The 12,961-nt window shown below is 32.8% G+C and overlaps 1 protein-coding gene across 1 annotated transcript; it reads right to left on the bottom strand.

Moving 5' to 3' along the window:
• Positions 1-5,755: 5,755 nt before the first annotated feature.
• On the bottom strand, positions 5,756-9,526 carry LOC127836204 (uncharacterized). The gene is made up of 6 exons (XM_052362695.1): positions 9,298-9,526; positions 8,770-8,850; positions 8,209-8,340; positions 8,042-8,092; positions 6,482-6,626; positions 5,756-6,302 (listed from the first exon to the last, which is right to left on the bottom strand). Exons 2-6 carry the CDS (start codon positions 8,830-8,832, stop codon positions 6,172-6,174), a joined length of 522 nt encoding a protein of 173 aa, XP_052218655.1. The 5' UTR covers positions 8,833-8,850; positions 9,298-9,526; the 3' UTR covers positions 5,756-6,171.
• Between the last annotated feature and the right edge of the window lie 3,435 nt (positions 9,527-12,961).

Genomic DNA, 12,961 nt, shown 5'->3' with positions numbered 1-12,961 from the left:
ATCGCAGGTCGTTAACAGTAATTGGCAATTGTAAAAGTACATGTGATATTAAGATATCTGAGTAATCTTTGAAGTATACTGTACTGTTGAATGGAATATAGTAAACAGAACACCAAGTGTATTTCTTCTCCTGATCAGCACTCCTTCTTAATTAATAGAAGATTTTGTGCCGAGGCCTATTGGTTAAGGGGTGAAAACTGTACAAAGGTGCTAAGTTAGTGTAAATTTAAAATTATTTGCATGGATTTAAATATTCAAGACTAAAGCATATTCAGCGCATCGTCAAATACATGCACGCAATTATGCTAACCTAAATACCCATACATGGGCAATAATAACAAATACATATAGCACAGTGTTATGTACACAAACAGCTTAAAACACATATGCTTATTACTGAAATATAGTCAAAATGTCAAACTGATGATTACATTATAAACAAGTATTAGTATTTTTCAGTTTACGATTTTAGGTAACAGTTTTTCAATTATGTTTCTTTTTTATAAATAGTGACACTAACTGAACTTTTTTGTACGGGATTTAGACGAAGATAAAAAGTTGTCTCCCTTTCAATCTTTACTTGGCAACCAATCAACTGTTTTATAAAAGAAACTAATAAAGAAAATTACCATCGATGCTGTAAAACTCTCGTTTTACTCTGTCTGTATCGTTTTCTAAGGCCGGAAAAAACTATGAACTGGCTCATGTTTCGACAGAGAGACTATTTTATAAATTTTGTATGACAGCTGGAGAGTCATTGTTTCGAATAAATATTGTATAAATGTTTCTCTTCTTTAAGGCTGGTTACTATTTTTTAATGTAAGGTGATAGACGCGAGATCTCTATATGTGCACGGGAGAGAAAAGCATATTTCGGATATTACCTTTATTAAATTAATTTGTTTTGTAGTATCTGGACGAACGTATCATTGTTGTAAGTGCTTTTCAACACACAGCTCTGGAAATCATATGCAATGTAAGATTGAGATAAAGTACCTCAATGTCATGTACATTTTTTGCGTCTGATACCATACTATATATAAGCATAAGAACAGTTTCACATATACGTCAGTGTACGTTAGGACACGTTAGAAAAAATGTTGAGAACGGTTCAGCTACACATGCTGATATACGTCAATGCATATATTTGTGCATGCCAAAGTAGAATTTGGTTCGTATTCTGAAGCTTAGCATACAGTTAGCAAAAGATGAATACACTACACGTTTGGCGTAGGTTACTCAAACGCTGGCCATAAACTATGATTAGCTGCTATTTAATGGCTTGCGTTTGTCACGAGCTGTCGATTTGTCAATTCTATGTTAATACGATAATTTGACTCACACGTTTCGTGTCATGAACTTTTGATGTGTATTTTCAAGCATGTTTTATGAATGTTCATGCGAAACAAGTTTTCAACATACATAATAGTGTGTTAAGGGACCTTGATCGAGCAAAAACAACAATCTCAGATGTTTGAAACAGAACAAGACAAAATAATAGATTTAGATAAAAGTATTGCACCTTAATCATATTAATTAAACTTTGTTCGATTGCAAAACTTGACGGTATTATTTCATCATCATCATTTTACTCTCATGCATGTCATTCAATTTACTTAGGCGTACAAGCTGGGACTATTCGGGGAACAGTTTGTTTGGATATTTACCGAACAATATTCCAATCAGTTCTGGAAGGTTGGCGATGTCAACTGCAAGATAGAAGAAATGCAGAAGGCAGTGGAAGGGGCATTTTTCTGTAATACTGTGAATGATAAGCCCTTTGAAGAAAAGGAATAGTAAATATCACATGTAAGGAGAATCCTTAAAAATTCGAATATCGATACTTAGCTATGAGGGTATAAATCGCTTAAAATTTTAACAAAAGAGTTAATTCATAATGAGTTTTCTTATTTATTTTTTTGCAATGAAACGTAAAAAATGAATCTGTTCAGAATGCTATCTATATTCAATTGGTTACTTAAGCTCAAGATAAAATTGTTAATACGTGTGTTTTTATTTAGTACATCAGAAATTCAACACAATTTTATTAAATAGTTTGAGAATTGTGCTTGTCACAGAGCCATACATGTACTTTAACATGTTCGGTACGAGTTTAATGTTACATTTCATAAAAATGATAATGAGTACCCGATACTTTAAGTTTATTTTCATACATATATTTGTATATACTAGAATATGTCTATCTTAACAACTATTAATTTTGTGTTTTGACTGATGCCATGTTGATGTCGATGATGCAATGTTGCCAAAATAACGACATTTGATTTCTCATTCAACACACTGTATTAACACTGTAGCATTTATTTTCAAATAGGGAATGCATTTTTTATCGAACAATTGTTCTATTGATAGAGACTCGGACCTCATAACAGTTATTCGCCATCGCGCTAACGTACCAGAATCCGAACCATTCGACTACGCCGTCGGCAAGTGTTACGACCATGTTTGGGTTGCAGCTTTGGCGTTGAACTGCTCTTTATCCACACTGGATAACCTAACTGGTAAGTTCTCCCGACACTGCATGCTAATGAAAACCATGTATTTGAAACATTTCGACGTGACTTCAAATTATGTGATATTGATTTTTGGATCTAGTGTTGCTAGAAATTCTCTACCATTGCACTGACACAATGCATAAAAATATATTCGTATTATACAAAAACAATAGTTTGCAGATGTGTTATGTAAACATGCATGATGGCAAAGTATAAGATAAAGATATAAAAATATCGGTTGTCGCAAAATGGATTATAAAATATTTAGTTCAAATGTTTGGTTTACATTAAGAGTTCAAAGTTTAAATATTACAATAATTATATAATAAAATAATTACGTTATGTAAGTTTAAATTAATTACCAACCTGTGGAACTAGGACATAATTATCCAGCTCAATGTCAAGTCAACATGAGAGGTCAAATGTCAAACATGATATCGGTGTTTTAGCATATGTCATGGAAGTTTTCACATATCTGATTTTATTTGGCTAAATGCAAGTTATACAGACAAGCGGAAGGGTCATTTAGTAATTGTATAATTATACAACTAAGTATCAAATCAAGATCTGGAAAACTGAGCTTAATCGAATGTATTTTTAACACTGTGTGTAAAGTGGAATGTTGGATATACACTTTACCTCCTGTCCATTTGTTTATTGTATAAACAATCAGTGCCGTGTTCAATCAATAATAGTATGTATTATTTTAACTGTTTCCATTTGTCTGAAACAATCAAACAGTAAACAAATTATTTGTATGCCCATATTTAAGAATGCTTTAAATGAAGGAGCGTTGAAAATTCCGTTTTAAAATATGGTATTCCATATGAAAGAAAATAGCCCGATAGTCCACATTAAGCGCACATGCTAATTAATTTCTGAACTTTATCAGGACAATTGTACAAACGCTGCATAAATGTCATATTTCTTTCAGAAACGATACTGAATGGAAGTCGAAATATGATTACAGACTGCATTGATAAGTTAGATTTTGTAGGGAAGACGGGTAGAATAAGGTTTACAGATAGGGCTCTTAATCCAGAGGACGTATTGCAAAGAATCCAAGGTATTTAAACCGTTTGCACACCTTCTTAAACATGTCATTGTGCTTTTAGGAAATTTTGTAATATTGTTGGTGATTTAAAGCGTACTGCCAGGTCAAAAGCAAAATCACAATTGTGGCGAAATAAACTTATTTCTTGTACCACAAATGAATTTAAGGAGGACAAGTTATGTAATATAAAGTCGTTATGCTGCCTTTGTGAATACTCAATGTTTTAATTAAAGTATGTTGGTTTTATGTTTATGCATACAAAAGTGGTTGCATATTTTCAGAAGGATTATCGCCCACATTCGCGTTATGAGTGGATAGATGCAGCACTTATTTGGAAAGGTCAGACTAAGATGCACCTATAACACATTTAAAATAAAACAAATAAACAATCCGAATACAACACCGACATAGTCGCAATTTTAAAATATTATATCAGATACAAATTCTAACTGAAGGGTATTTTTCTATTTTATGAGCTATATACATTGGTTGATTCGTCTTCAATACCAATTTATCTAATTAATAAAATATACAAGGCGATGTCCTGCTAATCAATATTGTTTATTTAACTTGAACCATAAAACAATGTTTTGATGACTGATGCGTTAAAATAAATCATCAAAATGTTGTTATAATACGGCAACATATTGTGTTTTTGTTTTTCCAGATAAGATTGTCCCACTTGATTCTGCTCTGACGATTCACGAAGAGAAGTTTGTCCCTATGTCATTACACTTGACGATGTGTGTATTAGCTGGTATTGGAATCATTTTCACAATCGCTTGCTTCGTTTTCAACGAATTTTGGAGAAAACACAGGTAGTATGTGAACAGGTTCAGTTTTTAGATAGACATTTTGAAGGGAAAAAAACAAAAAGATATGAGTGTTACTGAATAATTGCGTCTGCGTTACGATGTATAGTAAAATGCTTCGATTATTCGTTTTTGTAACCGTAAATTTCATTAAGAAAAAGTAAACATTAACAATACATTTTGCCCATGTCAAAATCGCTATACAATAAATATTTCCTGATCATATTGCTGTCGTAAGTATAATATGCAATACATTTTATGCGACTTCTTATATTTTGTAGGATAGTGAAAATGTCATCATCAAACATAAACAGCATTTTACCTGTCGGCTGTTTACTTCTCTACGTAACTATAGCTATCAAAACAACGCAAACGACAAGCAAAACAATGTGTGCGGTAAGCTAACTAAATTTCAATTGAATTGTTCGCTGCGGATGAAAACTGCGTTTCATATGTCATTCTATATTTCTTTTATCATGTAGAATTTTGACCAGCAGAAAGCAATGCATATTATCATAAGATAGTTGTAAAGTATGTCCCTACACTGCAAGCCTAGCGTAATGTTATTTTTAGTTATATGTTTTATCTTCGTTTTCCAACATTATATGTTGTTTTTTTTTAAATCTCCACGAGTTTTGCAATAGTCATAATATTTGTATTTATTTTTCATTTAGGTGCAATTGTTTTGCTTCTGGATAGGCTTTGCTACCACATTTGGATCTATGTTTTCCAAGACATGGAGAGTCTACAGAATTTTCACAAATAAACAAATGAAACTGAAAATGGTTTGTCAAAATGTTATAAATACACAAATATATTTGTGTTACGATTTACTATATGTAAAAAATCTTTGTTGTTTACACAAAACTCATGCATTAACTCAATTTGAAATATGCATGTTAATACGTATGCATATTTATTCATAACTGATAAAAAAAATTCTGCTGTATTGTTGTAGTCAATAAAGGACAAACACCTACTGGTCATCATCGGTATACTCGTTACCATGGAAACACTTGTGTTGCTAGTATGGGTGAGTTACGCGCCGCATCAAGTGACAATGCAGCGACTGGAGACAGAGGATGTATGTTTTAGTTTTATATCAAAATAACAATGTTCATAGTTTAGTTACCTTACTACAGTTTCCTTCAATCTAGTTAACTCGAGGTGTATGAATGACCCTGGCCAGGAGCAGACCGTTAGATAAAACGCTATCGTTTTAAGATCAGGTTATTCTGAGATGTAGGAACGTTTTAGAATATCGCCATTAAGTTGCAATATGTGTGCTAGCGTGTGATGTCATGACAGAAAACTGAACCATGATATCATTTGAATGTTCAGTTTAATTTATAATAGCAAGAGGCTAAGTCAAGAACAGTTCAAGTATATTTAATGCGAATGTTTTGCAATAGGATTTTATAACGATAACATATTCAGCAAAACTATTTTCGGAACAGTGTTTATTTCCTTATAATACAATTTCGGAATGTTTATGGTTTATAAAAAAACAAAGATAAAGTAAAGTCGTTATGAATCAAGTATAGTATTGACGCCAAAGCAGTGAGTAGAAAATATAAGTATTATGTCAGAAACCAATCAACAGAAATATGAAAAGCACGATACATTATAAGCAGTACAGTCATAATTATACAAATCAACGTATACAAATAAGATCTAGGACAAGTTGTAATTTGATGCAATAATGTGTTTTAAAAATCAGAATAGTTGTTATTAAGCAAATCAGTGGTTCATTTTGTCTATTCTGGTATCTGTCGTGCGAAACTCTTGAATTAACACCAGAAGATTATCACCGAAACCTGCACGATGCACATCCTGTAAAAGCAGCACCGTGTCACGCAAACGGTGCGATAGGTCGTTAAACGGCACGGGCCGACCCGCCGTTTTTCACGAATGGCTGCTTCTGAAAAATATATAAATAAGTATAGCATACGTTTTTACATATTTGATTTTTTGTATTGTATACAAGTTCTTTTGTTGAATATAATTAAAGTACAATTTAGCATAGATCAGTCGTCCATTCAGCATTATTGTGAATACTACTCATAAGTAAGTTATTTGGAAAGACCGTAAATTATTCACCTCCTTTGAAACTGGACTTAGCGTCGCAATCCACTGGTTTCAAGGTCACGATCTCTCTGCCTTTGCAACGGTCAGAAATACGCGCTGAAATCGGCTCATCGTCCGCAAGTGGTAGCTCTTCGAAGCATGAACTGTTGTCGTGAACCTTTAAACACAGTGGTATCTATGTATTACATCGCTTTCCAACAAATAAGTGTCACGTAACATTTACTCAGACTTGCGTAAGAAAGAACTTTACCAAACTTTTATGATCTTATTTTAACAATAGCTTCGGCATTGTAGCTGTTATACTTAAATCAAGACTGGACAAATTGATTTAATAATAATAATAACAATACTACTACTACTACTTCTACTACTACTACTACTACTACTACTACTACTACTACTACTACTACTACTACTACTACTACTACTACTACTACTACTACTACTACTACTACTACTACTACTACTACTACTACTACTACTAATAATAATAATAATAATAATAATAATAATAATAATAATAATAATTATAATTATAATATAGTTTATATATTACTTAAAATTACATTGCTTAGACGTTGTGCATTTTTTAAAACGATTTGTATGCTTTACTAACTATATGCATGCATATAAGTGTAGAACCCTCTACAAAGGAAATCCTTTAAACCGGACCCCCTTGTAACCATAATATAAATCTGATTTAGATGGTTTCAGGTAAATAAGGGAAGTAATTTATCGAAATGTTCCATGAGTCTCTGTATTGTAAACAATTGAACCAGATGAACGTGTGTATTTTACTATAAAATTGCAGAATGCACATCTACACTAGTTCTCTATCAAATCGGACACACTTAACACAAATTAAAATTTGTGTTTGCCTCAGTTGTTACCTATATTATCAGAAGTTAGCGTTTTTTTATGAATGACATTGGCTACGAAAAATGTTCTAAACTAGAAAACTTGCATATTTTCAAAGTCCAAATCAAATTGACGAACAGCTATTGTTCTTAGCAACAATTATGTATCATTACTCTAGAAAATAACAAAATTAAAATCAACAAAATAATAAAGATAAATTGAATGCTAAATAGCTTGCTTCACCACGTTACGTGTTGGTTATATTGATTTGCGATGTTAACTGTTGATTATTCATAATAAGTATTTATTAATTTTATAACGCTTTAACCCGCAGTTAAAAAACTTTGGAAACTATGATGAAGGTACGAAAACCAATGACCGTGTCGGTTTTCAAAGATCGATATATGTTTGTTAACCTGCAATAATGATGTAAAAATATGTATTCCCGCATTTGGTTATTTTCTACATATGCACATGTTGTGACATACATCAGTATTTCAGTTTTGGAAAGATTCAATTTAGAAAGGTTTCACTACATTGGTCACTGCTATAAATCTTAATCTTTTCCGTATCTTAAAACTTTCGTTTTACATTAACATCGCTAAACGTATTTACTTAAACATAAAATAATCTTTATGATTCGTGTGTATGTAATGTAAAATCATACTTGGTTGATTCAGTTGTCGAATAATCGGATTTATAAAATAGTTTTACCTGGCTAAGGCGACACTTGCTGCCATCTGGATTTAGCTCGATTTCATATCCCTTAAATACAACGAAGATTAAAACAATTACTATGTTAAATGATAACTGTTAACTTCAATAAATTTGTGCACGCTCATATACAGAACAGATTATAATTGAACTCTGTTTAATACAACCTCATCATTGAAAACATCAATGGTTGTCAAAGGTGTTCCATCCGCAGCGGTGACTATGTACAGCTCCTCGTCCCCCATTAGTATTTTGTTGGTTTTAAAAGCCTCTCCATCCACATGCGAATGGTTTCCAGCCTAAAATGCAATTGTTTGGAGCTGCGCCATGAATAATTTAACATCTATTCTTTCCACAGACTGTGTTTATCGAATTCTGTTATATATCTGTGAAACTTACCAGCAGATAATATAAGCATTGCTGTTTAAAAATTAAAGAACTCAAACATGTCAACGTAGCCACGCGCTATCGCCGATTACGAAAAAATACTCGTTTCCAATTATATTACCCTGATACGAGATATATGGTAATTTTATATTCAATTTTTACAATATTAATATGGAAATATGCTTAATGAAGCATCGAAGGTATGATCAGACATTAAATATTATATATTTTATTGCAAATAGATTATTAAATGGATGTATTATTTTGTACACACGTAACATTCTTAAAATGCACTTTACGTTTTCATGAAGTTACATTAAGAAGAATCTAACGTAACTCACCACAGGGTTAGCTGAACAGTTTACGACACACACAATCACAAATATCACCAATGCCTTCATCATGCGGACATCAATTGTTATCTGAAATGGAAAAGAGTTCTATATACGAACATGGTTGCATACATTATATTATGTGAATAAAGGACAAAGAATTAAGTAATGATGGGTAAACAAACATATAACGTATTGTCACAATTTATCTTTTGTAATTATTACATCACACAAAAACCTTCAAAAGACAGACATAATGTCGTTATAACTGTACTTTTAAACAAAATAACTATGCATTTAAAATCGTATTCTTAAGAAAAAAATCATGGATTCAAAATAGCAAGTGATTTATTGAAAAGCAAAGTTGCTGTTTTAAATGATTGGTGTAATTGATACATGTAATTTAATTCACAATTCAGAAATAAAATATATTTTTATCTTTTACATTGCATAGTTGTAGTTGTGTTTCAGTGACCTAAACATTCGTCCTGAAGATCTGCTCTATCAAATGAAAAACATTTTACTGAACGCACATACCTTGATAGAGATGTCTTAGTAGTAAGTCGCAATGCCGCCACAAGATGCTAGTATTCAAACGTGTGATTGCGTTCTTTAATGCTATACAATATATACTGATTCTGCCCTTATCTGCCACCAATGGGATCGTTGAAGGAAGTTATGTTTGTTATCTCTTCCTATCCGAGGTAAATGCATCCATAAATAGATTCGATCTTATCTGCCACCAATGGAATCCTTTAAGGAAGTTATGCTTGTCATCCCTTCATATTCGAAGAAAATGCATTGACAAATATAATTGGTCCTTGTCTGCCACCAAATGAATCTCTAAATGGTGTTTGTTGGTTATCACTTCCTTCTCGAGGCAAATAGCTGATATCAGTAATTTTAAAGGACCATATTGCAGAAAAAGAGTGAAGGTATCAAGTCGTGTGATTTAGAAAAATATCCTTATTACTCACGCAAATAAAAATTCGACAGAGTATGTAATAGAGAAGATATAATGACTTTTCTCTTCATGAACAAATGAGAAACGACTTGGTACGTGGTTTTTTTATAAGAAGCATTTTCAAACTTATAGATGCACACACTATATAAAAGGCGATTTATTGTGAACGTTATAAGTCGGCAGAAGCACTTGCCAGTCAAATATGTCACTAAAAAATCTTTTCTAAAAGTTACAATATAACATTTTGGTCAAAAATAAAATTTTAGTATATTTCATTATGACTTTGTATAATCTACATTCTGTACAGATATCTAAGCTGTAGCTTGCAAGGTTCTAGGATATAGGATCGCCGTGACCTAGTGGATAAGGCGTCCGCCTAGGGATCGGAAGGTCGAAGGTTCGAGCCCCATGGGGAGCGTTTGTCGGAGGACGGATGTTTGTCATGGGACTTGTTCCGATATGGCCATTTCGTGAGTCGCGAGCGTTAAACATGAATGGTTACCGACTTCTATCCACCTGGCGTCTGGCATAGTGATAGGAGTTGGGAGGTATATGTTATACACGCAAAGGTGTCTCATAAGCCAAATTGGCTGGCCCTTTCAATAGGGGTGACACTATAATAAAAAAGACCTTTACCTTACCTTAACCTTTTTATAGGACTATGTAAAAAGGTACCAAGTAAAAATTGCAACATGTATGTGTGCACAAAGGCACCATATAACACATGGCACCTTATTGCACCAAAGGCGTGAGGGAAATTTAAATATATATCAGTGCAAAAAGGAACCATATGACACATGGTACCTTTTTGCAGACATGAAATGAATGTGTTCACAGTTTTTTATATCAATGTGTTTAGTTGATACCTTTAAGCACAACTATGAATACACTATACAGACACAGATAACAAGCAATTGGTTTATTTTGTACTTTTGCTCAACAATGAATACTCTATCCCGACACTGATAACACCATCAAACTATCATGTTACCCTAAGATGTCTTGTAATAAGCAGATGATAATTATGAGGGTGGAGTGTTTTCACCTTCATTTGCACGCTGGTAATGCGGATACTCTGATAACAGGTGACACTTCGATAACAGAGAAAAACAAAAGCCACGCGCGAAATATAAGTTCCTCTTTTTTAAATTAATATCCTTAATTTAAGTTTTTTCAGACACAATACATGGTGGAGTTGATAAGTGGTATATCCTTTTGTATTATGAAGGAAGACTTTCAATGAAGAATAATAGAATTTTGCAAAAATATGAGAATATTTCATCGGAAAATAGCCTAAACTGGATGATCAGTACCTATTTCAACAAAATAAACTTAGAACTATTGCAATACAGTGTTTTGCTATCTATTCCAGCATGTAGAGTAATTACTGTGCTTCAACTAATGAAATGTTGATAGTACTCAATGAAATATGAACGAAGATAGGGCATATTTTAATACGTGGCATGTATGCTTGTTTAGGCACTTCGATATCCGATAAAGGGCACGTCGAATAGCGGAGACTCACAACAAATTGGGCACTCTGATATCCGAATTTTATCTTCTACTTGAAAATGCGTTTATTTATTATGTTACTATTCTTACGAAGGTGATTGCTATGGCAGCATGTAAATTAATTACAGTGCTTAAAATACTGAAACGTTGATAAGGTTCAATGAAATATGAACGAAGAAAGAGCATGTTTTAAAAGGTGGTAAGGTGGTACGCATGATGTTGAAGACACTTTGATAACGGACACGTCTGATAATGTATACTTCTAACAAATCTGGCACTTTGATATGCTGTAGACCAGCGAGAGAACCGGTGTAGTACCAAAGAAGCAGACGTCGACAGGAGTGTATATAAGCTTTAGAGTTACAATCTATATATGGAAAATAAATTGAAACTTCACGTTAAAATGGTCAGATTTTTAAACCCCGAGATGTCGTGTCTTAACTGAATATGCCATGAAAATCAAAGTCATGCTCATATTCCAAATGCATAAGAAAACTGAAACAACTTTTTGTTGATTCGTTTTCAATTTCCGTCAGTCCAGAAATTGTTAATTATTACATGCTTTCTATAACAGTATTCAACAGCGAATTTTGCATTTTTGGTTCACTAAAAATGTGTATTATATCTGTTAAAAAGTGTCAGGTAATCGGGAATAGATGTGCCATTGTAATTGAGATGATCAGCTTAAGAAGTGTACATGAAAATGCGGCATCCGACTTTGTAAAATTAGAAAATTCTTCAAATATGTCATTGAACGACAAAGTTAAGATGCTGTAACATATATAGACATATTGATCTTGTAATTCGAATAGTGAACACGTTCTTGAAGCATTTTTATTTTGCTGAATAATGTACCTATTTCCTACTTCATGCTGATTTTCGATGGAATTCTATTGTCTTTTTTCATATAATCATCCGTTTTTCCGCGAAATTATTTTTTATCAATTTCAAGTGCTATACTATTAATCGGCTAAAGAAGCAACCAGTTATATGAAACGTATTCAAAGTGATAGTGAATCAGATCATGATGATAGTGCTGACGATGAAAATTATGATCCTAAAAAGCATGAGATCAATTCAACTGAGTCAGAATTCGACGCCAAGAAGCTGAAGAAAACAAGAAACATGTGAAATCGAAAAAGCAAAGGAAACTTCATGATAAAAGAAAACCAAGAAATTGAAAAATGGAAAAGAATATAACATTAAAATAATGAATCAAAATGTACTTGCCAAGGAATTGAGAGATAAAATAATATTATTGCAAAACTATAAGTCCCAAACCTGAAAGCCATTATCCATACTTGTCTACTTTCAGGCCATTCCCAAATTGAATACGATTCAGTCCATTTAACCATTGAGTATGCAAAAAGTTATGCCAGTGTATGTTCCATCTCAATGATGTACTTTAATTTCTCTGGCAAGAAAAGCACATCCATACCAATGAAATACTTTCATTTCATGAACTTTAAAGAATTTGTGGAGAAAAATTGTACACACCTGAAAACATCTGTCACTTGACAAAGAATAAACTGGCTTAAGGTCAAGTGAATGCAAAAGGGAATGGACAAACAAAGATAAGTATTTGTTGACTACAACTTTGACGACAACCAATTTCAGGACAGAAAAGAAAACAAAACGGCGTTCATAACACTTTGCCAACTTGTGAGTCAGATTTAAAGCATTGTTATGACCAAACAAACGGCCGATATTGATTCAAAAGAAGAA

This window comes from Dreissena polymorpha, chromosome 6 (assembly GCF_020536995.1).
Source record: "Dreissena polymorpha isolate Duluth1 chromosome 6, UMN_Dpol_1.0, whole genome shotgun sequence".
Classification (NCBI taxonomy): domain Eukaryota; kingdom Metazoa; phylum Mollusca; class Bivalvia; order Myida; family Dreissenidae; genus Dreissena; species Dreissena polymorpha.
This window is presented reverse-complemented; position numbering and strand designations above follow the sequence as displayed.